General features: G+C 51.9%; 1 protein-coding gene and 1 pseudogene across 1 annotated transcript; both read left to right on the top strand.

Annotated features, from left to right (window-relative positions):
• The first annotated feature begins 453 nt into the window (after window positions 1-453).
• LOC109749349 (3-hydroxyacyl-[acyl-carrier-protein] dehydratase, mitochondrial) lies at window positions 454-1,470 on the top strand. The gene is made up of 3 exons (XM_020308308.4): window positions 454-807; window positions 915-1,030; window positions 1,114-1,470. Exons 1-3 carry the CDS (start codon window positions 520-522, stop codon window positions 1,223-1,225), a joined length of 516 nt encoding a protein of 171 aa, XP_020163897.1. The 5' UTR covers window positions 454-519; the 3' UTR covers window positions 1,226-1,470.
• A 1,356-nt stretch (window positions 1,471-2,826) lies between these two features.
• LOC109749348 (putative leucine-rich repeat receptor-like protein kinase At2g19210) lies at window positions 2,827-24,140 on the top strand (annotated as a pseudogene).
• The last annotated feature ends 995 nt before the right edge of the window (window positions 24,141-25,135 follow it).

Below are 25,135 nucleotides of genomic sequence, written 5' to 3'. Positions count from 1 at the left end.
TCCACCTGTTGTGCTCCATTGGCGTTCAAGGAGGAGGGGGAGGCAGAGCCCCTTCGTTTCTTTTTCAAGGAACTTCAGATGTACTACCTGATATCTTACCTGGATTCGACTTGGATGTCGGTTTCAAACCGTGCATTAGTGTAAAAAAAGGGTTTCTCAAAGAAAAAAAGGGGTTTGCTTATTTTTTAAATGGTAAAAAAACGGTTTGCTAAAACTGTCATGCGTACACGAACACTGCAAAGGCTGAATCCAATTTCCTTTGCCTTCTGTACTCTGATCGTGCGAAATATCACTCCAGTCGTCAGCCTACAAAACCAAAAAATCACTGGTGTGATTTTGATTTCTCGGGCCGCGTCATGCGGCAGCGGATGGGTGGGCCGGGCCGCGACAAGCAGGCGATGCACGCACTCTCCGCGGAGGGACTATTAAGCCCGTTTATGCAGCTCGTGCCCTTCACCTCCGGAAAGAAGAAGGAAGCTGCCTATCTAAAAAAAGAAGAAGAAGAAGGAAGCTGCCGGGATGCGTCTCGGGCACCTCGCCCGCGCGGCCCCTCTGCTCGTCCGCACGGCGGCGACGGCGGCCACCGCCTACCCAGCGGCGGCGCTGAAGGCGGGCGACGCGCTACGCTCGCGCCGGCGGCGGTTCACGGAGGACGACGTGGCGGCCTACGCGGGGGTGAGCGGCGACCGCAACCCCGTCCACCTGGACGACGCCTTCGCGCGCGGGACGGGCGGGTTCCAGCGCGGCCGCGTGGTGCACGGCATGCTCGTCGCCTCCCTCTTCCCCGCCCTCATCGCTGCCCACTTCGTACGCTCCCTCCTCCTCCTCTTTGCCATTTCGTCGAACAGCAGGTGGTCATGGCGGGTCAACGGGATCCAGCCTGATCTGACCGGTGCCTCTTTGCGTTGATGCAGCCTGGAGCCGTGTACGCGAGCCAGTCCCTCAAGTTCGCGGCGCCGGTGTACGTCGGAGACGAGGTGGTCGCGCAGGTGCAGGCGCTCCAAATCAACGCCGCCGGCGCAAGGCACATGTACTACTACCTAGCACCATTCTGCATCTTCTTTCTAGTCTTGTGCTTGCTTGAAAACTGATAGTAATATATCTTTTGGGCAGTGTCAAGTTCGCCACCAAGTGCTTCACGGATGACGATCAGACTCTCGCCATTGACGGCGAAGCCATGGCTTTTCTGCCCACACTGCAGCTCAGCACAGAGGTGATGGAGTGACATGTTTGTTCATTAGACGCTACCGAAGCAGATGCTACGATGGATCAATTTGGAATAGGGTGATTATTATCTCATGATGAACTATTTTGCCTTCATAAAAGCTTCAGGCCTTGGGGACATTAGACTGCAATTTTGTTGGTAATATACTGTATGTAGTAGTACTGTACAGAGGGAGTACCTTGCAGTTTTCCTGTAATGTTATGATTGACAGCATGAGCAATGATCACTTCAATTTTCTCAAGAAATGCCCACATTCAATGGGTTCCGTGATCATTCCGACTGTGATTGGAAGAAGCTGCTGCAGCAATCATTGTCTTTGTGATCAGGTACATGTTTCCATCAGACTTCACACAACTCTGTCATTCGGTCTTCTTTAAGGATGGGAAAACCCTGTTGTCATATAGCCTGCAAATATTTGTGCTCTCAGTTTGCAACCAATTCATTTTGAATATCAGAGTGTTGGGTGGGTATTTCTTACAAATATGAGTGTGTTGGATGGATATTTCTTACACAATATGAGAGTGTTGGATGGATATTTTAATTCCAGTAACCGGTTCATTGTTTAGAAAATCTTTTTACTGCAAGATGGTTGAAGATAAGGGATACAAGGATGATAATCCACTAATATGAGGGGAGTCCTTAATTTGAGCCTATGTCTTACACCGTATGGTAAGTGAATTGATGTCAACATCCACTCAAAAAAGAAAGAAGAATTTGATACCCTATGCAAGCCGCGCCCAGCGCAGCCAGTGACATGTCATTTCACTCCAACATGGTGTGCAAGCTTTTGTTTTCCCGACTCTTCTCCTATTTCATTTCATTAAAAAAAACCTTCTCCTATTTCATTTTGTCTGGCTGCTCAAAGCACCAACGATCCAATCCACATTGACCAATTGGAATGCAAGTCAACTCTCGGCCCACGTGATCCCTACAATAGGGCAAGACAATGAAATTTTAGGAAGTAACTATAAAATACCACCATAATTCGGGTTAGGGTTCCAAAAACCTATCACATTATGTTTGACTGATGCCTACCACTGAAGGTAATATGTTGAAAAACACTATACCAGTTTCCACTTTCCACTAGTTACTGGTTCAGCCAAATTTGGTCGCGATTATGACAGGACTGACCCACCTGTCAGGACCGACGTGGCACAGTAGTCAACTCTGTTAGATTGACCGTTAAGTTGAGCATTATGACATGCGGGATCCACATGCCAGTATCAATAAAAAAATCCACTAGTCCGTAAGAAATCTGTAGGTCTAGCATTTTGTTTTTGGATCACAATAGGTGACAGGAGATTTGCAGCCAAGGTTAGAGCAGGGCCCACCCGTCGGCGACCCACCGTGCAAACTTCCTCTTGCTTCGCCAGAACCCAGACGTATGGCATCATGCAGGTTGTGTGCTGGACATAGAGATGTGTGCAGCGGACGCGGTTAGTCATGGTGGTGTTGACGTGATCAGCTCATCATTAAGCTCGCTCGCTAGTGGGCAGAATCCTAGGTACATACTGCATATATACACTGACATTGAACGCGTAAAGTCAAATGCATGTTACGCTCCACTACGAACTGATCTTGCACGTGCTATGGAGCAACCAATGGCGGCAAGTCCATGGCTGCTGCTCCTGTGCCTCGCCGCCGTTGCCACCGGCGGCGTACCCCAAGCTCGCGCACAGCTTGAGAGCAAAGGTATGCTCCCAAAATCTCAGGGAAGATCGCGCCCCTTAATCTTGGCACTACAATGGCCACGGGGCGCGCCATTAACGGCTTCATTGCAGGATTCATAAGCATAGACTGCGGGCTGCCGGGCACGTCGAGCTACGTGGACGCCGGAACAAAGCTGTCATACGTCTCGGACGCCGGCTTCACCGATGACGCCGGCGGCGCCAACCACAACATCTCGGCCGACTACATCCTGCCGCAGCTCTCGCGGCGCTACCACAATGTGCGCAGCTTCCCCGACGGAGCACGCAACTGCTACACCCTCCGATCCTTGGTGTCCGGTCGCAAGTACCTCGTCCGCGCGGCATTCTTGTATGGCGACTACGACGGCCTCGGCAGGCCGACTATCTTCGACCTCCATCTCTGCGTCAACTACTGGCAGGCCGTCAACGTCTCGACGCCGGGCTTGGAGGTGACGGCGGAGGCAATCGTGGTCGTGCCGGACGACTTCGTGCAGGTATGCCTGGTGAACACTCGCGCCGGGACGCCGTTCGTCTCCCCGCTGGAGCTGAGGCCGCTGAAGATGAAGTTCTACCCGCAGGCGAACTTGACGCAGGGTCTCCTCGTAGAACACAGGATGAACCTTGGCCCGGCGGACGAGACCAACATCATCAGGTGAGCAAAAGTGCAAAACAACCCGAGTTGTTTAATTTTCTGTCTCTTTTCCCAGTTTACCACTCCAAAGTACACCAATTGGATGAGAGTGGACTTTTAGATCCCGGGTGCCCAGGCACCCCCTTATCTGCACCATTCATTCAGAATATGGCACTTCGAGATGTGTGCGCTTCACTGTAGCCAATGATTTCGTTGCAGCTTCGTTGTCTCGTTAAGCCCAAGAATAAGGATAGAAAACAAACAAATCTGGGTCTAGTCTAGCACTGCCTCTCTCTAGACCAAGACTGACTTTGCATGTGCATGTGGTGCGAGAGAGAGACAAAGTTTGAACAGTGACATATGATGTACTGCGTTGGTTATTTTTGCTATTTTTGAATCACGGGCTGGACAACGACCTGGCTATATGCTGGGAATCTGTACTGTTCACGTAGGCAGGGATATCTAAGACCATGACAACTTCTGTCACCGCATGCAGAAAAATGGACAAGCAGCACCTACAATAGTGTTGTCAAGTCATCTCTGTCTCTATCGAAAAGGTGTCTCCCTTCCCACAGCTTAGGTCGTGATGGATTAATTTGTTGCTATCACAGTGCACCCACTGCAAAAGCTGTCCAAGTAGTTAGACTCATGTGAGAATCTTAGAATTGCTCAACGCACTGTACTAGGGGGTGCCAGGGCACCCGGGTGCTATGCACCTTTTCGCAATTGGATTGGAGTACGGGACAGTCACAGTCACAAACGCGATTGATCATCAGGTACCCTGTAGACCCGTACGACTGAGTATGGATCCCTTGGGCCGACCCCAAAGAGTGGACAGAGATATCAACGACGAGGCAGGTGCAAAGCGACGACAATGACTATGAGGTGCCGTCGGCGGTGATGCAGACTGCAGTCACGCCGCTGAACGCCTCCAAGAAGAACCTCGATATCTCCTGGGGCCCCGTGCCTCAGCCCCACAACCCATCGCCGGGGTACTTCATCGTCATGCATTTCTCGGAGCTGCAGATCCTCCCCAGCAGCGCCGTGCGCCAGTTCTACGTCAGCATCAACGACATGGAGTTGAACATGACCGCTGCTAAGCTGTACTACCACGGCACCGGTGTCATCTCCAATGTAAAGCCCTACCGATACGACAAATTCAATATCTCTTTGCACGCCACCACTAACTCGACGCTGCCGCCGATCATCAACGCCATCGAGTTGTTCTCCGTCATGTCCACCTCCAACCTTGGCACGGACTCCCGGGACGGTACGTTCATATATATGGATTATGGAACCACATTGATATGTACACGAGCTAGCTATTTTAAGCTACTAATTATGCACATCATGCACTCTCATTAGTAGAAAAAGGGCCTATTGTCCCGGTTCGTAAGGGCCTTTTGTCCCGGTTTAGGAACCGGGACTAAAAGGTCGTTACTAATGCCCTAGGCCTTTAGTCCCGGTTCTTACACGAACCGGGACAAATGGGCCTTCACGTGGCCGTTGCGGCCAGCCCAGGCAGGAGGGCCTTTGGTCCCAGTTGGTGACACCAACCGGAACCAAAAGGCATCCACGCATCAGCATTTCAAGGGCTGGGGTTTTTTTTGAAAGGGGGGAGGGTTTAGGGGGTAATTTAGGGTGTCTAAGCTAGCTAACAGAGAGAAGTGTCCTCTCTTATTTCCGTGCTTGATTTACCAACGCTACTGCTACGCCTAAGCATGGCTTAGATTAAAGTGAAGGCAACATGTAGTGCACGTCGAAAGTAATATTAATCCTAACTTGATCAAGTTTGGATTAGTACTACTTTCGACATGCACCACATGCTTGTTGCCTTCACTTCAATCCAATCCATGTTCATTTCACCCACTGATATATAATAACTCTTTATGCTCGCATCATGCATCATCATAATAACAAGTCCTACTAATCATCATCATACAACTTCTACTCGTTATTAATAACAAGTCGTACGATCATCATCCTCATAGTCATCGAACCAACCCTACTTAATTGTTCTAGGCACATGATCGTCAGTATTAGGTAGGACCTAAATACCCTCTTTAAGATAAAATAGCATAAAACAATATAGACCCCGACTCTCCATTATGAAGAATGGAGATCATCCTGTCTCCAATTCTTGCGCTTCGCTTCCTTTTGCTTCCAAGAACCTCCTTACGACTGTCCATACATTTTTTCCATTCCTTGATTTTCATGTCTCCACTTCTTTTAGAAATCCGGTATGGACAGTTCAGATTCGTAGGATGACCTAGACGTATGTTCAAAACATCAAGGCGACCACTCTGATACATCAGATGAGGCACACAATCCTCTGGGTTTATCTGTTGAAAAACATAGTAATAACTTCATAGTTAGCAATGATGTACTAGTTTTGGAAGTATGCAAAAGATGCACGGATGTCGTAATAGTAAGAAATCTTACCAGGGTATCTCCATAGTAGTTACCGTAGTTCAACACGTGCACTAGTGGCACATATTGACCATAATGTGGAGGAGTTTTACAATAGATATTGTAATTCCCAAGATCAGTACAAAATCCGACCAGATGAGTTTTCTCCTTATAAGTTAACTCAGAGCCATCGGTGTAGTAGGTTCTGTCTACCATGTTCCGCACATTGTTTGAACAATCAAAATAAGCTGTCAATGGAAATAAGCTGTCAACTATTTTGAAATGAACAATATAAATTAGCTAATAACTATGTTTGAGAAACTCACATAGCGCTAGAATTGGAGGCGTATCAACAAGGACCCAAATGTCCATATTGTCTTGCTCGATGTCAGGATCATCAAGATCCATGGTGACAAGCATACCCTCATCAAAACCATACATCTTGCAAAATGCTTCCCAATTTTTGCAACCAAAATGGGTTATGCTCTCAGAATTATACAGATTTACTTCAAAATCTATATCATGATGGGTCCTTAGGTGAATTTTCTTTGTTTCCATACTTTCATGGTCTTCAAAACCCATCCTCTCCAAGACGTAGCGTCTTGCATGACATGGGATAAGCTAGTTGAATTGTAAAAGATGAAAAGTACACGTTGAAATAGTTGAAGTCGTGCTTAATTACGAAAAAATAACACTTGTCATAGTTGCGTACCGTTTCAACATCGAAGGTCTCCTCCAGCTTAATACTGAAGCGACGATCTTCGTCCAGGTGAGGCCTGTCGCACAGACCTCGGTCGTCGTGGCACCAGTCACACTCCCCCGGGAGACTTTCGTCGTCCGAGTACGACATTTCCTATGTTCATAATTCAAATATTAAACGTCTACAATTAAATATATGTACTAAAAACCTAAGTTAGATCATTATTATTCATCACGGGTTGACTATCGGTCTGTCGAGTCTTTTCTTGAAAACTCTCAGCTCACGTGGTGTATACATTCGACCGTAGGTGATGGTCGCTCATCCTTTCATCGCCGAGTGAATTACACCAAAATGTCTAGCACACGGGAGTGAAGGAGAAGCGACCCCCACGACAACAGTCGGGATTCTTCGTCCTCTCATATATATATATGGTGCAACTCTCCCTCACTGATTCCTCTCTGACATTTGCGACCGTCGGTGATGGTAGCTCCTCCTTTCGTTCCCGAGTGCATTACACCAAATTGTCTAGCACACGGGAACGAAGGAGAAGCTACCCCTACGACAACAGTCGGGATTCTTCGTCCTCTCATATATGCTAGAGACTCGACAGACTTAAAGTCAACCCGAAATATCGTTTAATTATCGTTCTAAAAGCGGTTCGTGGCTGGTCTCACCTCGAGGTTGGAGGGGGTCGGTGACGGGGACGACGGCGGGGATGATGGAGGGGGGCTCCTAGATTTCTGCGAAAACAAAAACCCTATAAGCTATCGACTAATCATATGCATAGGCCTTGCATAGTGCTCTCCAATTTTAGCATTCAAAGTAGGAGTAGTTTTCCAATTTGAGCATTCAATAAGAAAAATCAAATAGCAAAATAAAGTAGTATTCAAATTAGGATGCATTCAATTATAAGCAAAACTACATCATCTCCATGCGTCCGTACATCGTCGTATATTATCACTAATACACCTCGAATACTATCATACATATAGCATCACTAGTACAGCTAGAACCATAGCACCCGACGGGTATCGGCGCGGGCGGTGGACACCCAAAGAGAAGGAACCATCATAGGATCATAGCTCCAGTGAGATCCCTGAAGAACCTGCCAGGTATTGTCGAACCTGCCCTCCAACGCAACCATGTAGCGACGGACGTGTTCGTCCTCCTCGCTGACACGGTGACGTACCACCTCCATTTAGCAATTTTTACCCCTTTGACATTTTTGACCCATATTACTCCAGTTAACAGTTTTTTGTCCGGATTACCTCATTTAGCAAGACGTTTGCTGGGTTTTACCCCCATTTAGCAAAAGGTCTTGACGGTTTTTACCCCATTTAGCGATCTATCATGTAGGTCTCTGTCGTGAGGTACACGTGGCATGCCACGTCGCAAATTTTCCTTCTATTGTTATTCAGTGGCTTAGCCGGACACGGTTTTGTTTTCATGATCACGAGGCGTACACAGGCACCTCCTTCACGTCACACAACTACGTGATCATTCGTTCCACCTCATTCCCCTTAATCAGATTTGTTTCCAGGTGTTGCATCACACTCCATCCGTACCAAATTAGTTGTCGCTCAGACGGATGTATCTGATACTGAAATATGTCTATATACATCCATTTCAGCGACAACTAAAATGTGACGGAGGGAGTACTAGACATAGCTCCAGGACGCTTTTTTGGCAAAAGAACCGTTAGAGAAACTTTCACTAAATGGGGTAACATGGACGAAAAAATATTAGATGTGATAATTAGTGTCACAAATACCAAAGTAGGGGTAAAAACTTGAATTTACTCGATTAATTACTTCAGTGTCGGCCACCATGGCGATCAAGGACAAGAATCATGTGCAGAAGAACTAGATGGGTGACCCATGCATTCCCAAGACTATAGCATGGGAAAGGTTGATGTGCAGTGACACAATTGCCAAAACTCCAAGGATCATAAGCGTGTGAGTTTTTCAAATCTATAAATTATAGCGACTTATCGCCTATGTTCGTTGTCGGTGTGGAACACGACACCTATGGGATCACAAGAATCCCTACTACGGTTGCCGGAGCGCAGGGTTGCGAGAAGAGCAGGATTAGTAATCAGCACAAGGATCGTTTACCCATGTTCGGGCCGCGAGGATGCGTAAAACCCTAGTCCTGCTTTGGTGGGTGTATTTCAGAGAGTTCTTGAGCTCTCGAACTAGCTATGGTGGGGTGCACGGTACCAAGGAGCCGAATCCTTCTCCAGTATGCCATGGGCCTCCTTTTATAGTCGAAAGGGGCTACCACAGTGGCATACAGGAGGTGAAAAGGCGTACAATATTGCAAGCTTATTGCTCGTATTACAGGACAAGACGCATTTAATGCACTGCTGAGGTGTCCCCTAGCTTTATCGGGGACGGGGGCGAGGCCCGTCCCGTCCGTCGCCGCTCCTCCTCGCTTCGACACACGCCCCGGCCGGTGATGCATGCGGCGCCATGTAGGCAGGCAGGCAGCTGAGGTGGTGCGGTGGTGGAGCCTCTACGAAAATCTGCATGCCGCCACGCAGGCGCTTGACGAGTTGGCCCGGGAGCTGCATATTGCCACGCAGGTGCCTGCTCAGCTAGTTGAGCTGGCAGCTGCATGCGAACGGCGGTGGAAACTTGGTTGGTGCGGGCCTGGCAGTGGCCCCGCTGGCGTCCTCGGTGAGGGCCTTGCCGGGTGGCCCGGCAAGGGTCTTGCTGTGGCGCGCTGTCGACCCCGGCAAGGACCTTGCCGGGGATCTAGTGGCCTTCCTCGGCAAGGATCTTGTCGAGGGTCGTCGTCTTCTAATCCTCATCTGATCTTGAGTGTTCCTTGTCTTCACAAAGATCTGCATGCCACCACAGAGGTGCCTCCCGAGCCCTGGCCCAACGTGGTTGATGGTGTGGGCTCAAGGGTGGCTCGCTCTGTTGGTGTTTGGGCGTGCTGCCCCGGCAAGGGCCTTGCCGGGGCTGCAGAGGCCGTCCCCGGCAAGGGTCTTGCCGGGGGAAACTGCTCCGCCCCTCTGCTTCTTTGTGTCCTTGGTCTTGGCGTTGCTCTTGCTGCCTCGGGCTTCGGTTTTACCTTGGTTCACCTCCCCTGCTCTGCTTGGTGTGGCCGTGGGCGCGGCTCCGACTGCCCGTGCGTAGGTAAAGGGGTACAAAGGTGCGCCCCTTCGTTTGTACACCGACAGGAGCCCCCGGGCCTGGGCCACACATAAGCGCGACACGTTGTTGGGCCAGGTCCAAAACGGTGCGCGGGCAGGCGGGGCGGTTTTTACCGTGGTAAAACTTTTCACGCGCGGCGCTTCCCACGACCCGCGCGCGGCGTGGTGCGGCGTGGAGGGGCGCGCGTGACGTGACCGGCATGCGTGGGGAAGTTTCCGCATGCATGTGTCACATCGTGGTAAAGAGGCGGCTCGCGTCTTCCCCATAAAAAGAGGGAGGCGTGGAGGCGCGGCTCATTTACTGCGCGGGGCCGGGTCGCGGTCTTCACGGTGTCACACCCCACAATGATGGGGCGGGGAGAGGTCGCTTCACCCGTCCCCTTGATTCTGCACGTTCGCCACGCGTCCTTCATGCGCTTGGGGTGGCAAGCGGTGGAGGCGGGAAACTGGGCCATCGCTGATTGGGGCAGCGGGTCGGTCTCGATTCCCTGCGCCCCTGGTGGCTGGATTGGCCGAGCGGGGCGGCCGAGCCCCGACCCCTCCCCTCTATAAGGAGGGGGAGGGGGGATGGCATCCCGCACTCTTCTGTCATCTATCTCCTCCTGCTTCTGCTTCTTCCTTTCACTCGCCATGGAGAAAGGGAATCCCGGTCCCTCGACGGTGGCGGCGAGGGTCGCTGCTCGACAGCGCGTGCCTCCTCCTCCTGAGCCCGCGGTGGTGGAGCCGGCCGCGAGGGGAAGGGGGAGGGGGCGAGGCCGTGGGCGAGGCCGGGGCAGAGGTCGTGGTGCTCGGGGAAGAGGAGGACGGGGCGGCGCACCGGCTTCGCCCCCGCCAATGATGCCTTTCCCGATGGAAGGCCATGTCGGAGACCACCCCCGCGAGTTCTTCATCAAGCTATGCCGGCCTCCGCGTCGCCGTCTTCGTCTTCCTGCCCCGTTCGCTCGGGAGATGGAGTGTGACCCGCCCCAATCCCTCAGATTGCCCATGAGGGGTTGCGGGAATTGGGGCACGCGGGTCGACGTCGACTTCCCGGCTCCTTGGGTCATGTACCTCTGTCGTGGATGGAAGACGTTCGCTCGCATCCACAGCCTGACGGCGGGGCTCGTCCTCTACTTCAAATTAATGGAGGACGGCCTGCTCTCCGTCAAGGTCTTCGGAGACTTCGGGACTCGCCTGAAGTGCTGCGTGGAGAGCTCCTCCGACGGAGATTCTGACGACGGAAGCTCTTCCTCGAGCGAAAGCGATGAGGAGGACAACGGGGCAGATGACGGGGATGAGTCCGACTAGGCATCAGACGCCCCGCGCCTGGGCGGGTGCGGCAGCAGCAGCATCTGCACCTGGCCGCTCCTCCGGCAGAGTTTTGCCGGGGGAGGGGCCAGCTCCTTGAACTTCCCGGGGCCATCTCCTTGGGCGGCTGGCGTCGGGAGGCTGCGGAAGAGGAAGAAGGTGGGCGGCAAGGCCGTCAACTCGGAGTACGCGGGCACCGACGCCTTCATCGCGTATCACCGGTCCTGACGCCTCGTCTTCCAGCTCCTTTCCCGGCACCGTCATCACCGGCCCATCCGTGGGCGGCCACCGAGGTGTTCTCTTGGTGCTTTCTGCTGCTCGTAGCTCGCCTAGGCGCCCCTTTTGCTCTTTTGCCTCCTTGACCTGCCTCCTGAGGAGAGGGACAAGAAAGGGATTACGGGCATCTTATCTCTTTTTTAATCTGTAAGCCCTCGGGCATTGTTAAATTTTAAAGCTTGTAATCCCCCTTGTTCATGTTTTTCATTTCGTATGAACTGTACCTGTACGGGATGTTTTTTTAATGAAAAAGGGGTGTTTGCCAGGGGTTTTCGTTCGTGGATGGAGCCCATGACAAGGAGTGAATCCTTGTTACTATTCAAGATAAACATTTTCCGCCCGGCAACAGGCCTCGCCATTCCCCCACTTTGCTCGACCATTCTCGCGCCCTTGGCGGAGGCAGGGATGAAGCGGGCTTAGGCTGCTCGCTCTATTTCCTTGCCGCCGCGACTACAACCAAATCCGGGCCCAGGAGGTAATCCTTGGGTATAGAAAAGGGGAGCACGGTGGCCTAGAAATAAAACGAGGTTTCACATATCCCAGTTCATAACGAAATGCATGACAGGAGATAGAAGACTTATCTGGATCTGCATCCCCCCGGCAACCTTATCTCGCCGCGGTTGGATCCTTGTACTTGCAGCCCCCGGCAACTTTGGTTTGCCGGGGTTGAGACGCCGGTCCGTGCCCTTTCTTTCAAGTAGCTCAGCAGAAGTGCTCATGTGCCCTGCGAACCAAAAGAGGACAGAAAAGAAACAGAGAGACGCGCACTCGACCTCTAGGCTAGGGGTTAGTCGCCGCTAAGCACTATCAACCCTAACCAAGGAAGAGACTCGACCTAGCATGCATGCTATAACTTAGGGCGCCAGCGCTTCATTTATTTATGCTCAGGGTCTGCGCCTGGCTTTGTACAAAGGGTTACATGCCTTGCCGGCAAAGCTTGTACAAAAGGTGGCTTGCCGGGAGGCCCGGCAAGCCGCGCCTTATGGGTAAAACTTGCGAAGATGCTCGATGTTCCAGGAAATGCTCACTGGGACAACATCTTCGGCTCCAGGCGGACTGCGCCGGGCCTGGTGACTCATGTTACCCGATAAGGGCCTTCCCACTTTGGCGTCAACTTGTTGGAATTCTTGGCCGACTGAACGCGCCGAAGAACAAGGTCGCCTTCCTCAAAGCTTCGGGCATGAACCTTGTGGCTATGATAGCGGCGCAAGGATTGCTGGTAGCGTGCTGCTCTCACAGCCGCCCGAAGAAGATCTTCCTCAAGGAGCGTCGCGTCATCTTGGCGCAACTGCTCTTGCTCAAGCTCATCATAAGCGAGCACTCGAGGTGACCTGTATATGAGTTCCGTGGGTAGAACTGCTTCTGCCCCGTATACCAGGGCAAAAGGTGTCTGGCTGGTGGCTCGATTTGGCGTCGTCCTGATCGACCAAAGAACCGCCGGCAATTCATCAATTCAGCGCCTTCCACTCTTGTGCAGCTTGTCAAAAGTCTTTGTTCTTAGGCCTCGAAACACTTCAGCATTCGCCCTCTCTGCTTGGCCGTTGCTCCGGGGGTGTGCCATGGAAGCAAAACAGACCTTGATGCCGAGGTCTTGAATGTATTGCATGAAGGTGTGGCTTGTGAACTGCGTGCCGTTGTCGGTGATGAGACTGTTCGGTACACCAAAACGGCAGACCAGTGATAATCCCCAAGTGCAGGGAATCATTGTAGCAATTTCCAAAGGTGGAAGTGATAAGTATGGAGTGTCGAACCCACAAGGAGCTAAAGGTAAGATCAATATTCTCTCAAGCCCTATCTGCCACTGATACGACTCTACGTACACCGAACGTTTGCTTCCAACTAGCAACGAGAAATAAAACTACCTTGTGGGTATGAAGTGGATAACTTTGTATGATATCGGAGAGCTAAAATATAAAAGTAGGTGCTGTTATCATAAAGTTAGAATATATTACTAAGTATTATAAATAGCGAGTGTGGAATAATGGTGGATCGGTGTGCGGAATTGTCCTAGGCAATTGTTAACAAGACCGACAGTCGTCATTGCAATTTCATATGAGGGAGAGGCATAAGCTAACATACTTTCTCTACTTGGATCATATGCACTTATGATTGGAACTCTAGCAAGCATCCGCAACTACTAAAGATCATTAAGGTAAAACCCAACCATAGCATTAAAGCATCAAGTCCCCTTTATCCCATACGCAAAAACCCCCTTACTTGGGTTTATGTTTCTGTCACTCAAGCAACCCACTATAAGCGAATCATGAAAGTATTGCAACACCCTACAGCGGGAATCCCTCACGCTTGCGTGACACGGAGGGCACCATAGGACAGCACCAATAATAAAACATACAACTCGTACCAATCTAGATCATCAATCAACCCAAGGACAAAAGATATCTACTCAAAACATCATAGGATGGCAACACACCATTGGATCATAATATGTGGCATAAAGCACCATGTTCAAGTAGGGATTACAGCGGGGTGCGGGAGAGTGGACCGCGTAAAAGAGATGAGGATGGTGATGAGGATGGTGATGTTGATGAAGACGATCACCGTGGCGATGATTCCCCTCCCGATGGCACTCTGGCGCCACCGGAAGAGAGGAGGAGAGGTTCTCTCCCTTGTGCTTCCTCCTCCATGGCCTCTCCCCTAGATGGGGAAAGGTTCTCCCTCTGGTCCTTGGCCTTCATGGCGACGATGGCCTCTCCGGGATACTCCTCCATGGCCACCGGTGATGATGGCCCCCTCTGGCAGGGTGCCAGAGAGGGCCTAGATTGATTTCTCGTGGCTACAGAGGCTTGCGGCGATGGAACTTCCGATCTAGGTTTCTTTCTGGAAGTTTGGGTATATATAGAAGAGTTTGGCGTTGATTTCACGTCAGGGGGGGTCTCCGGGCTGTCCACGAGGTAGGGGGGCGTGCCCCCCACCCTCGTGGGCAGCCCGGGACTCTTCTGGCCTACTTCCGGTACTCCGTGGGCTTCTTCTGGTCCAAAAAAGATCTTCGTCAAGTTGCACGTCAATTGGACTCCGTTTGGTTTTCCTTTTCTGTGATACTCTAAAATAAGAAGAAAACAGAAACTGGCACTGGGCTCTAGGTTAATAGGTTAGTCCCAAAAATCATATAAAAGTGTATAATAAAGCCCATTAAACATCCAAGATAGGTAATATAACAGCATGAATACTTCATAAATTATAGATACGTTGGAGACATATCAGCCAGTCCCTTAAAAAACTTGACAGCTGACTGAGCAGTCACCTTTCTCACTGCTTCCACTTCCGGCCACTTTGTGAACTTGTCGATTGCGACGTACAAGTACTCAAAGCCCCCGAGAGCACGGGGGAAGGGGCCCAGTATGTCGAGCCCCTAGACCGATAATGGCCAGGAGAGAGGGATTGTTTGAAGGGCTTGAGCTGGTTGATGAAGTCTCTTTGGATGGAACTGGCACGCTTCACACTTGGTTACTAGTGCCGTCGCATCCTGGAGGGCGGTGGGCCAGAAGAAACCTTGCCGGAATGCCTTCCCGGCAAAGGCCCTCGACCCTATGTGGGAGCCACATATGCCTCCATGTATCTCTGCCAACAGCTCCAGTCCTTCCTCCCGGGGGATGCATCTTAATTTCACATCATTCGGCCTTCTCCTGTACAGGACGTCGTCGACGAACTGGTACAGGGCGGACCGGCGGGCTACTTTTTCCGCTTCTTCCTGCTCCTCAGGAAGTTCCCCTGTTTGGAGGAATTGGACAGTATGCTACGCCCACGCCGGAGCCTGGGGCTCGACGGCAAGGACCAAAGGCATTTCCTAAGCCATGGGCGCGGCTGTCTCCATGGCCAGGGCTTGACGCCCTGCCGGAGCCAACTGCCCTTTGGCAGGCTCAGTGTCCGCGGCAACACCCTTGCCGGCGGCCCCAGGGAGCTCGGTAGGAAAGTATTTGCCGGGACCTGACTTCCTCCGCTTGTTCTGCCCCGTTGATGGTTCGACGGATGGTTGAGTTAACCGGAGCAAGAAGGTACCTGGTTCCACAGGTAGCTTGAATGCAGCACACTTTGACAGGTAATCGGCGATGTCGTTCTCCACTCGGGGGACGTGCTCCGCTTGGATACCGTCAAAGCACTCCTCCAGCTTCCTCACCTCATCTACGTAAGCCTCCATCAACGGGCTCTGGTAATCCTTGTTGACCTATCTGACAACAAGCTGCGAGTCACCCCTGACGATGAGCTTCTTAACCCCGAGGTCCGCCGCGATCTTGAGACCGGCAAGCAGCTCCTCATACTCCGCAGTGTTGTTGGTGGACATCTCCCTGGGAAAGTGCATCTGGACCACGTACTTGAGGTGCTCTCCGGTGGGTGCGACGAGCAGCACGCCGGCACCGGCGCCTTGCAGCGAGAAAGCCCCATCAAAGTACATGATCCAGCCGCGGCCTGCTTCCTTGCCGGGGAGAGCGGTCTCCTGGATTTCTTCGTCGGGCGTTGAGGTCCATTCCGCAATGAACTCCGCCAGGACTCTGCTCTCGATTGTCGAGGTGCTTTCAAACTTCAAACCAAAACTTGACAACTCCAAGGCCCATTCCACAATCCTTCCGGTTGCATCTGGGTTATGCAGTATCCATTGCAATGGGAGGCGAGTGACGACAGTGATCTCGTGGGCTTGGAAGTAATGACGCAGCTTCCTCGAGGCCATAAGGAGGCCGAAGAGCAATTTTTGCACACTGGAGTACCTCGTCCTGGCCCCTTGCAAGAGGGAGCTGACTAAGTAAACCGGGTGCTGCATCATCTTCTTCTTCTGCACCACCTCAACCGACTGCGCACGCACTGCCTCGGTGGCATCAGACTCTGCCGGGGGCCTTGCCTTGCCGGCATCAGGCCCTGCCAGGGGAATCTTTGGCCCGCCATCCACTGGTTCTGCCGTCGCCACTGCCTCTTCATCGACCTCCCTCTGCGCCACCAGTGCGGCGCTGACCACTTGATTCGTCACCGCTAGATACAGCAGCAACGACTCTTGTGGTTTAGGCGCAACCAGTATTGGCGTGGAGGAAAGGTATTTCTTCAGATCCTGCAACGCCGCCTCGGCTTCTGGGGTCCACTCCACTGGGCCTACCTTCTTCAAGATTTTGAAGAAGGGAAGGGCGCGCTTGGCGGACTTGGAGATGAATCGGCTCATGGCGGCAACACAGCCAGTGAGCCGACGTACATCTTTAATCCGCTTGGGCGCCTCAATCTGCTCAATAGCTTTGATTTTGTCTGGGTTTGCCTCGATCCCACGTTGCGACACAAAGAATCCAAGAAGCTTGCCGGACGGAACGCCGAAGACACACTTCTCACGGTTCAGCTTAAGGTTGATCTTGTGCAGGTTGGCAAATGTCTCTTCCAGATCTCGCACAAGAGTTGGCCCGTCCTTGGTTTCGACCACTAAGTCATCCATGTATGCCTCCATAGTTCTATGGAGCTGAGGTTCAAAACCAATTTGGACTGCTCTTGCAAACGTCAAGCCAGCACTCTTCAACCCGAAAGGCATCCGTAAAAAGCAATACGTACCACAGGGGGTGATGAATGCTGTCTTCTCTTCATCCTCTCTTGTCATGAAGATTTGGTGGTAGCCTGAGTAGGCGTCGAGGAATGACAACAGATCACACCCGGCCGTGGAGTCAACAATCTGGTCGATGCACGGCAACGGGAAGGGGTCTTTAGGACAAGCCTTATTGATATCTGTGTAAGCAATACACAGCCTCCACTTCCCATTTGCCTTGCGCACCACTACCGGATTGGCCAACCACGTCGGGTGGAGCACTCCTCTCACCAAATCTGCCGCTTCCAATTTCCTGATCTCCTCTGTGATGAATTCCTACCTCTCCAGAGCCTGCTTTCTGACCTTCTGCTTGACGGGCCGCGCATGAGGGCAGACAGCTAGGTCGTGCTCAATCACCTCCCTGGGAACACCGGGGATGTCGGACGCTTGCCATGCAAACACGTCGACATTCGCTTGCAGGAAGGTGACGAGCGCGCCTTCCTATTTGCTGTCGAGGGTGGAGCCTATGGTGAAGGCCCCTCCCGTGCCGTCCTCCCCGGCGGACACCTTCTTGGTCTGCGGCGGCTCGGCTCTGGATTTCTTGCTCTTGCCGGTAGAGCTCTCTGGCACGTCCTCGACGGTAGCGCAACACTCGAAGAGGTGTGCTTGCCGGAGTGGGTGCGAGAGGTCTTGCCGGGCTTCTTCTTCCCTCCCGGGCCTTCGGCGGCAGGAGCAGGTGCCTTGACGGCAGCTGCTGCAACTGCTCCCGGTAGAGTTGGTCGGCGCAAATCAGCGCGTCCTTCTTGTCGGAGGGGACGGAGATGATGGTCAACGGCCCGGGCATCTTTAGCATGTTGTAGGCGTAGCGTGATGCCGCCATGAACTTGGCTAGTGCCGGGCGGCCGAGGATCCCGTTGTAGGGCATGGGGATCTCGGCCACGTCGAAGATGATCCTCTCCGTCCTGTAGTTCAACTCTCCTCCAAACGTCACGGGCAGTGTGACCTTCCCCTTTGGCTGGCTCCTCCCCGGATTGACCCCTTGAAACGTGCCCGTTTCCTCGAGGTCTCCATCAGGAATTTGCAGCCTTTTGATCACGACAGGCGAGATCAAGTTCAGGTCGGTCCCGCCGTCAACCAATATCTTGTTCACCTTGAGGTTGCGTATCGTTGGCGAGACCAACAATGGCAAACACCCGACCGCGGTTCTGCGGTCAGGGTGGTCCTCGGCGTCAAAGATGAGGGGCGTGCTGGACCACTTCAGCGGCTTCTGAGCGTCGAACGACGGCTCCGCAGCTGTAATCTCACGCGCCCACTGTTTGAGCTGGCGGTGAGAAGTATGCAACGAGGCGCCACCATCGACGCACATGGCCTCCGTAGCCTTCTGGAACTCTTGCTCACCGGACTCGTCGTCCTCTTCATGATCATTGTCTTCTTGTTTCTTGTGACGGCCCCGGGCAGGCCTCTCTTGTTGGTTGTCTTTGCCGGGGCGGCTTCCTTGGCCACCACGCTTCTTGCCGGATCCCTCGGCACCGTCCTGACCTTTCTCCTTGTCCGCCTCCCATACTCAGCTTTTTGTTTCTCAGCAAGGAGCTCGACTTGTCGGCAGTTCTGGAGGTCATGGCCCTTGGTGCGGTGGATCTTGCAGTTTTGCTTGCCGGAGCCCCCTGGCTTGTCGGCAGTTGCTAAGGCCCGGCAAGCGGCGCACCCGGCAATCTCCTTGCCGGGGCCGTCTGCCTTGACCTTCTTGGCAGCGCCGGTGTCGTCAGACCCCTCGACGGCAAGTACGACCTTGCCCTTGCGTTTCCTGTTGCGACGCCGGCCCTTCTTCGTCGGGGTGGCGGTGTCTTCGTCAGTAGAGTCGGTTTCCGCGCCGGCGTCTTCGCTGGGGTACTTCCTTCCCTCTTCGGCCTGGGCGCATCTATCGGCCAGAACGTAGAGCTCGGCCACATCCTTAACCTTGGCCATCGCCAGCTCTTCGCGCATCTTGCGGTTGCGCACATTCTGATGGAACGCTCTGATCACAGCGGCGGGATGAACGTCGGGGATGTTGTACTGCACCCGGCTGAATCTCTGGATGTACTTGCGCAGGGTTTCCCCTTCCTTCTGGGGAATGATGTGCAGATCACTGGCCTGGCCATGAGCTTGGTGGCCTCCGGTGCAGGCGCCAACGAACTCATGGCACAGATCCGACCAAGAAGAAATGGAATCCGCCGGCAAGTGCATCAACCAAGACATAACATTGGGCTTCAGTGCCAGCGGGAAGTAATTGGCAAGCACCTTGTCGTCGCGAGCTCCGGCCGCCTGCATCGCGATGGTGTAGATGCTGAGGAACTCGGACGGATGGGTCTTGCCAGTGTACTTCCCGCCGACGTCAGGCTTGAACGTGCGGTGGGACGGCCACTGGAACTGCCGCAGCTCACGGGTAAAGGCCGGGCAGCCCACCTCGTAAGGTAGGCCGCCGGAGCCCCCCGGTGCTGGGTGGTCCATAGCGGGTCCCGCCCGCTTGTCTGACTGGTGGCATGTATCACGCCGGCGCTCAATAGTGGTCCGAGCATCTTCGTGAGCTCGTTCTCCAAGAACTTGGCCCTAGTCGCGGTGGGTCCGCGGGTCGGACGACGCTATAGAGATGTTATCGCAAGCGTCATCTCGACGGGCAGACGCCCGCGGCGGCTGGCGAGGAGGAGGAGAGTGCACCGTGGCCGCAGCTCCCCCGGTCCTCCCAGCGCCAGCAGGTGGTGGCTCGGTGGAGCGCCGACCCGAGGGCCCCGCCGTTCGCGGATCGTCTTTGTTGGCGACGAAGACGAGGCTCCGGATGGTGGCCCTCCACTCGTCGAGCTTCTCTGCAGCGGGAGGGAAGTCGAGGAGCAGCTGTGCACGCGCCAAAGCTTCTACTGGCATGGGCGGCAGCGACAGTTGCGTGGATCGCGGCGCACTTCGACTTCTAACCACGTTAGAAGGAGCGCCGTCACGACCCAGCGGCTGCGCGCCATTTTCGCCAGCATTTCGGCGGGTAGGCTGAACTCCTTCATCCCGCGGAAGATGCACGCGGCTCTTCCCACGGCGGTGTCCAGGGTCACCGGCGTGGTGACGCTGCTCGTCGCGCACACCATGGGAAGAGCGCACAGTGGTCGCCGGCGTGGGCGTCTTGGAGGTCGCTGCGCCGCTCGGGGGTGGCACAACGACACTCCTGGAGGGCCCCGCGCCGCCTGCGGGGGGCCCAGCTCTGTCTTTGGATCTGGCGACGTGCGGCCGGTCGTCTGGCGCGCGAACGACGCCGCTCACCAGGCTCTGACTGCAAGGGCGATGCTGGTGCTCGTGGACCGTGGCCCGGGTCCTGTCCGTGACCAGCCCACTGCTCGCCCGCACTGGCACGGGCCGTTCGGCTCCCAACGAGCTGACCGTCGTGGCCGTCTTCTTCTTGGGAGCCATGGCGACGAAGAACTGCTAGGCTAACTACTAGACCAGATTCTAACAATTTGCGCCCCTACCTGGCGCGCCAAAGATGTCGGTGTGGAACACGACACCTATGGGATCACAAGAATCCCTACTACGGTTGCCGGGGCGCAGGGTTGCGAGAAGAGCAGGATTAGTAATCAGCACAAGGATCGTTTACCCAGGTTCGGGCCGCGAGGATGCGTAAAACTCTAGTCCTGCTTTGGTGGGTGTATTTCAGAGAGTTCTTGAGCTCTCGAACTAGCTATGGTGGGGTGCGCGGTCCCAAGGAGCCGAATCCTTCTCCAGTATGCCATGGGCCTCCTTTTATAGTCAAAAGGGGCTGCCACAGTGGCATACAGGAGGTGGAAAGGCGTACAGTATTGGGAGCTTATCGCTCGTATTACAGGACAAGACGCATTTAATGCGCTGTTGAGGTGTCCCCTAGCTTTATCGGGGACGGGGGCGAGGCCCGTCCCGTCCGTCGCCGCTCCTCCTCGCTTCGACACGCGCCCCGGCCAGTGATGCATGCGGCGCCATGTAGGCAGGCAGGCAGCTGAGGTGGTGCGGTGGTGGAGCCTCTACGAAGATCTGCATGCCGCCACGCAGGCGCTTGACGAGTTGGCCCGGGAGCTGTATCTTGCCACGCAGGTGCCTGCTCAGCTGGTTGAGCTGGCAGCTGCATGCGAACGGCGGTGGAAATTTGGTTGGTGCGGGCCTGGCAGTGGCCCCGCTGGCGTCCTCGGTGAGGGCCTTGCCGGGTGGCCCGGCAAGGGTCTTGCCGTGGCGCGCTGTCATCCCCGGCAAGGACCTTGCCGGGGATCTAGTGGCCTTCCTCGGCAAGGATCTTGCCGAGGGTCGTCGTCTTCTAATCCTCATCTGATCTTGAGTGTTCCTTGTCTTCACAAAGATCTGCATGCCACCACAGAGGTGCCTCCTGAGCCCTGGCCCAACGTGGTTGATGGTGTGGGCTCAAGGGTGGCCCGCTCTGTTGGTGTTTGGGCGTGCTGCCCCGGCAAGGGCCTTGCTGGGGCTGCTGAGGCCGTCCCCGGCAAGGGTCTTGCCAGGGGAAACTGCTCCGCCCCTCTGCTTCTTTGCGTCCCTGGTCTTGGCATTGCTCTAGCTGCCTCGGGCTTTGGTTTTACCTTGGTTCACCTTCCCTGCTCTGCTTGGTGTGGCCGTGGGCGCGGCTCCCACTGCCCGTGCATAGGTAAAGGGGTACAAAGGTGCGCCCCTTCGTTTGTACACCGACATTCGTATGACAAAAGCAGGATATACATAAGGTTACATCCAGTTAACCTGATCAAATATGTATTTGCTCTGCGTAGAAACCTGTCTTTCAGTGGTCTCAATGGTGATATATCGTCTTCTTTCGCGAATCTCAAGGCTATCCAATACTTGTATGTTCAAAGTTCTGGATATGTTTTGGTCTTTATTTGGTAGTTTAAAGACACAAATATGGTGCATAAACAACAATAAAACATTCGATATTTTGCACTTTGTAGGGATCTGTCAAACAACAACTTGACGGGCACAATTCCAGATGCCCTTTCGCAGTTACCCTTGCTGAAATTTTTGTAAGGCCGCACCTACTATCCAATTGTGATTTTTCCTTAAATAGGTCTGACTCATGCAAATAGTAATTTTCTTCTTCAGAGATTTGTCGGGCAATCAACTCAGGGGATCAATTCCCTCTGGATTTCTACAAAAGAATTCAAGATGGCTCCCTAAATCTGAGGTCGTCAGTTTACCCATAAATTCTCTCAATTCCATCTTCCATGATGCTTTGATAAATTTGATTACAGTTTCTTAATTTTTTTGGCAGATATGGCAACAACTCGAACCTTTGCACCAACAATAATTCATGTCAGCCTGCTAAGATAAAGAGCAAGCGAGCCATCAAGTTTGTTGTCCCTATAGCTGTCACCATGGTGATAGTAGTAGTGGCGCTAACACTCTTTTCCTTGCTGAGACGAAAAAACGAGGTGAGGCTTTAGCATGAGAACATCAATTATCCAGTATGTTTCCACATCAGACAGTACTAATTAAACTAATTATACTCATCTTGTACGAAAAGGATCAATGAAAAACTCCGTTAAACCACAAAATGAAACAACAAATGATGGGGACACTTCACTTGGATTTGAGACTCGTCAATTCACATACATAGAGATTGAGAGGATAAGAAACAACCTTCCGCATGTATTGGGCAAATGGGGGTTTGGTTATGTCTATGACGGCTTCTTGGAGGATGACACTCAAGTGGCTGTAAAGATACAATCTCAGTCTTCCAATCAAGGTGACAAGGAATTCCTAGCTGAGGTACAGTTTATGTAAATGCACTCGCATTTCTCCTTGTCCTTTTAATCAGTTTTGTTTCGAAGTCCCTTTTAATCCAAACTCCCGATGTACATGTAGAATTTCAAGGTAGGCTTACAATGATTTCCTGTAAATTTTTGATTTAAATAAGGTGATCAATATAAATTCGTACGGTGAAATGATATTTGTTAAGTAATGTCCTGATCACCGATAATTGCTTGTTTAGGTTCAGATTTTAACACGGATTCATCACAAGAATCTTGTCTCCTTGATTGGTTTCTGCAAGGATGGTGAGCACATGGTACTTGTCTATGAGTTCATGTCGAGGGGAACTTTGCAAGAGCACATTGTAGGTACGCATGTTTTTTTAACTCTACAAGAGCACACTATAAGGTGATTGGTGGGCCATAATTTGAGCACTTCGTGTTAATATAATGTAATTGATATTCATCTAAATAAACTGTTGTGACCTACGTAACTTGAGCACTTTGAACTGATATAATTTAACTGCTATTCATGTATTGAATCGCTCAAACGTGTTTTAGTATTAAATCCATAATGACGATTTTTATACAGGACGAGACCACAACAAAATTTGTTTAAGCTGGAGACAAAGACTCAAAATTGCAGTTGAATCTGCACAAGGTAAGCGCTTAAATGCATAGTTGGCAACTACTTATCCTAAATGTTTGTTTTCGTAATCTTGACTTGTGTGTATGCAGGGCTGGAATACCTGCACAAGGGGCGCAACCCACCCTTGATTCATAGGGATGTGAAGGCCACAAACATCCTATTAAACACAAGGTTTGAGGCCAAGATTGCTGATTTCAGATTGTCCAAGGCTTTCAACCACGACAATGAAACCCAGATGTCCACGAATGTTATCGTCGGTACACAAGGATACATGGATCCAGAGTACGTTAATTCCTTCTTCCCTTCTCCAAAATCGTCCTATAATATACCATGGTCTGAGTATTTGGTGGAACCAAAACATTTGCACAGGTACCAGACAACAGGACGGCCAACGACGAAGAGTGATGTGTACAGCTTCGGCGTCGTGCTGCTGGTGCTTGTCATGGGGAAGCCACCAACCCGGCACAATCCGCAGGGCATCGGCATCATCGAGTGGGTGCAACAACGGCTAGCAAAGGTTAACATCGAAGGCGTGGTAGATGTGCGCATGCACGGAGACCACGACATCAATAGTATGTGGAAAGCCGCTGACATTGCGCTCAAGTGCACTGCACAGGCTTCATCACGGCGTCGCAACATGACTGATGTTGTGTTGCAGCTACAGGAGTGCCTCAAACTAGAGGAGGACCTCGCCGGTGGCGACGCCAACACCAGCTTCTACACTGGCATTTATAGCAATGACCAGAACTTGAGATATGATGCTTACCCTACTTACCAGTCCACGAATGTGAGCCAGAGCAGCACCGGATTTGAGATGGAGCATAATTTTGGGAGGATGCCAACAATGTACAATGGTCCTGCTGCTCGATAAGCTAGAATTGTTGGTCTTGTGCCAATTGCAACAGGTAATTTGCATCGGACTTTTTGTGAGGAATCTCTATGGCCAATTATTCCTTGTGGGGATCTCTGTGTTAAATTATATTGTTTGAGTAATTAATTGTATTTCCCATTTTTTGATGTTTGGCTATTTGCAATCTGAATTGCTAAACCTAATTACATACTAAGTGTGACCTTGATATTGCTACAGACCGTGTATTGCTGTTTTTCTCTTGTACATATAAACTATTAACTTTATCCCTTCTATCTTATTTCTTACTTTGACAACCACCGGATAAGAGCTAGCTCTATATTGTTAATTATGATAATTCTTCTTTTTCTCGTTCTTCGCCGGCGCTTCTTCTTCTTGTCCACGGACAATCCAAATTTATATATCTTCACCATCTAATTTTTAGGAACAAACTCAACTCTCGACACCAAACATAAGCATACCACCTTGCAATAACCAGCAAAGAGCAAATTACATGTAGCATGCAACCGCCCAGACAATTGACATGGGTGCGACTCCAAAGAAAACACTTACCTCCTAAGAGTCGAGTAAATAGTGTGAATGAGTAAACGGATATCTCGCCTGCTTGTGCCTCTTGGGCATCGTCTCAGCACTCAGCGGCATGTCTTTCTCAACTTCATCGCATGTCTCAACCACATCGTATAGCTGTTGGGGAAGCCCTTAGCTAGGCATCGTCTCAACTGCAAAATGCATGTGTCTCTCATCTGCATCGGTTCAGCTCAGCTGCATGTGTGTGTGTGTGTAAACTACTCCCTCCGTAAACTAATATAAGAGCATTTAGATCACTACTTTAGTGACCTAAATGCTCTTAAATCACTACTTTAGTGACCTGAATGCTTATCAATTATCAACTGCGCCATTTACTTATTTTTTTATCGAATAAACGTGCACAAACGACTAAGTCTGCACTATTGGAGTATTGGTAGCTTGCAACCAGCGAGATAGTTGACAAACTAACT

Source organism: Aegilops tauschii, chromosome 1, assembly GCF_002575655.3.
Source record: "Aegilops tauschii subsp. strangulata cultivar AL8/78 chromosome 1, Aet v6.0, whole genome shotgun sequence".
In the NCBI taxonomy this organism is placed as follows: Eukaryota; Viridiplantae; Streptophyta; class Magnoliopsida; order Poales; family Poaceae; genus Aegilops; species Aegilops tauschii.
This window is presented reverse-complemented; position numbering and strand designations above follow the sequence as displayed.

What these genes read in the sequence shown, in the direction of transcription:
- LOC109749349 (XM_020308308.4), top strand. Translation starts at nt 520, where the DNA reads ATGCGTCTCGGGCACCTCGCCCGCGCGGCCCCTCTGCTCGTCCGCACG. An exon ending in CCCTCATCGCTGCCCACTTC is followed by an intron (nt 808 to 914) that starts GTACGCTCCCTC and finishes GCGTTGATGCAG; the next exon opens with CCTGGAGCCGTGTACGCGAG. An exon ending in GCCGCCGGCGCAAGGCACAT is followed by an intron (nt 1,031 to 1,113) that starts GTACTACTACCT and finishes TCTTTTGGGCAG; the next exon opens with TGTCAAGTTCGCCACCAAGT.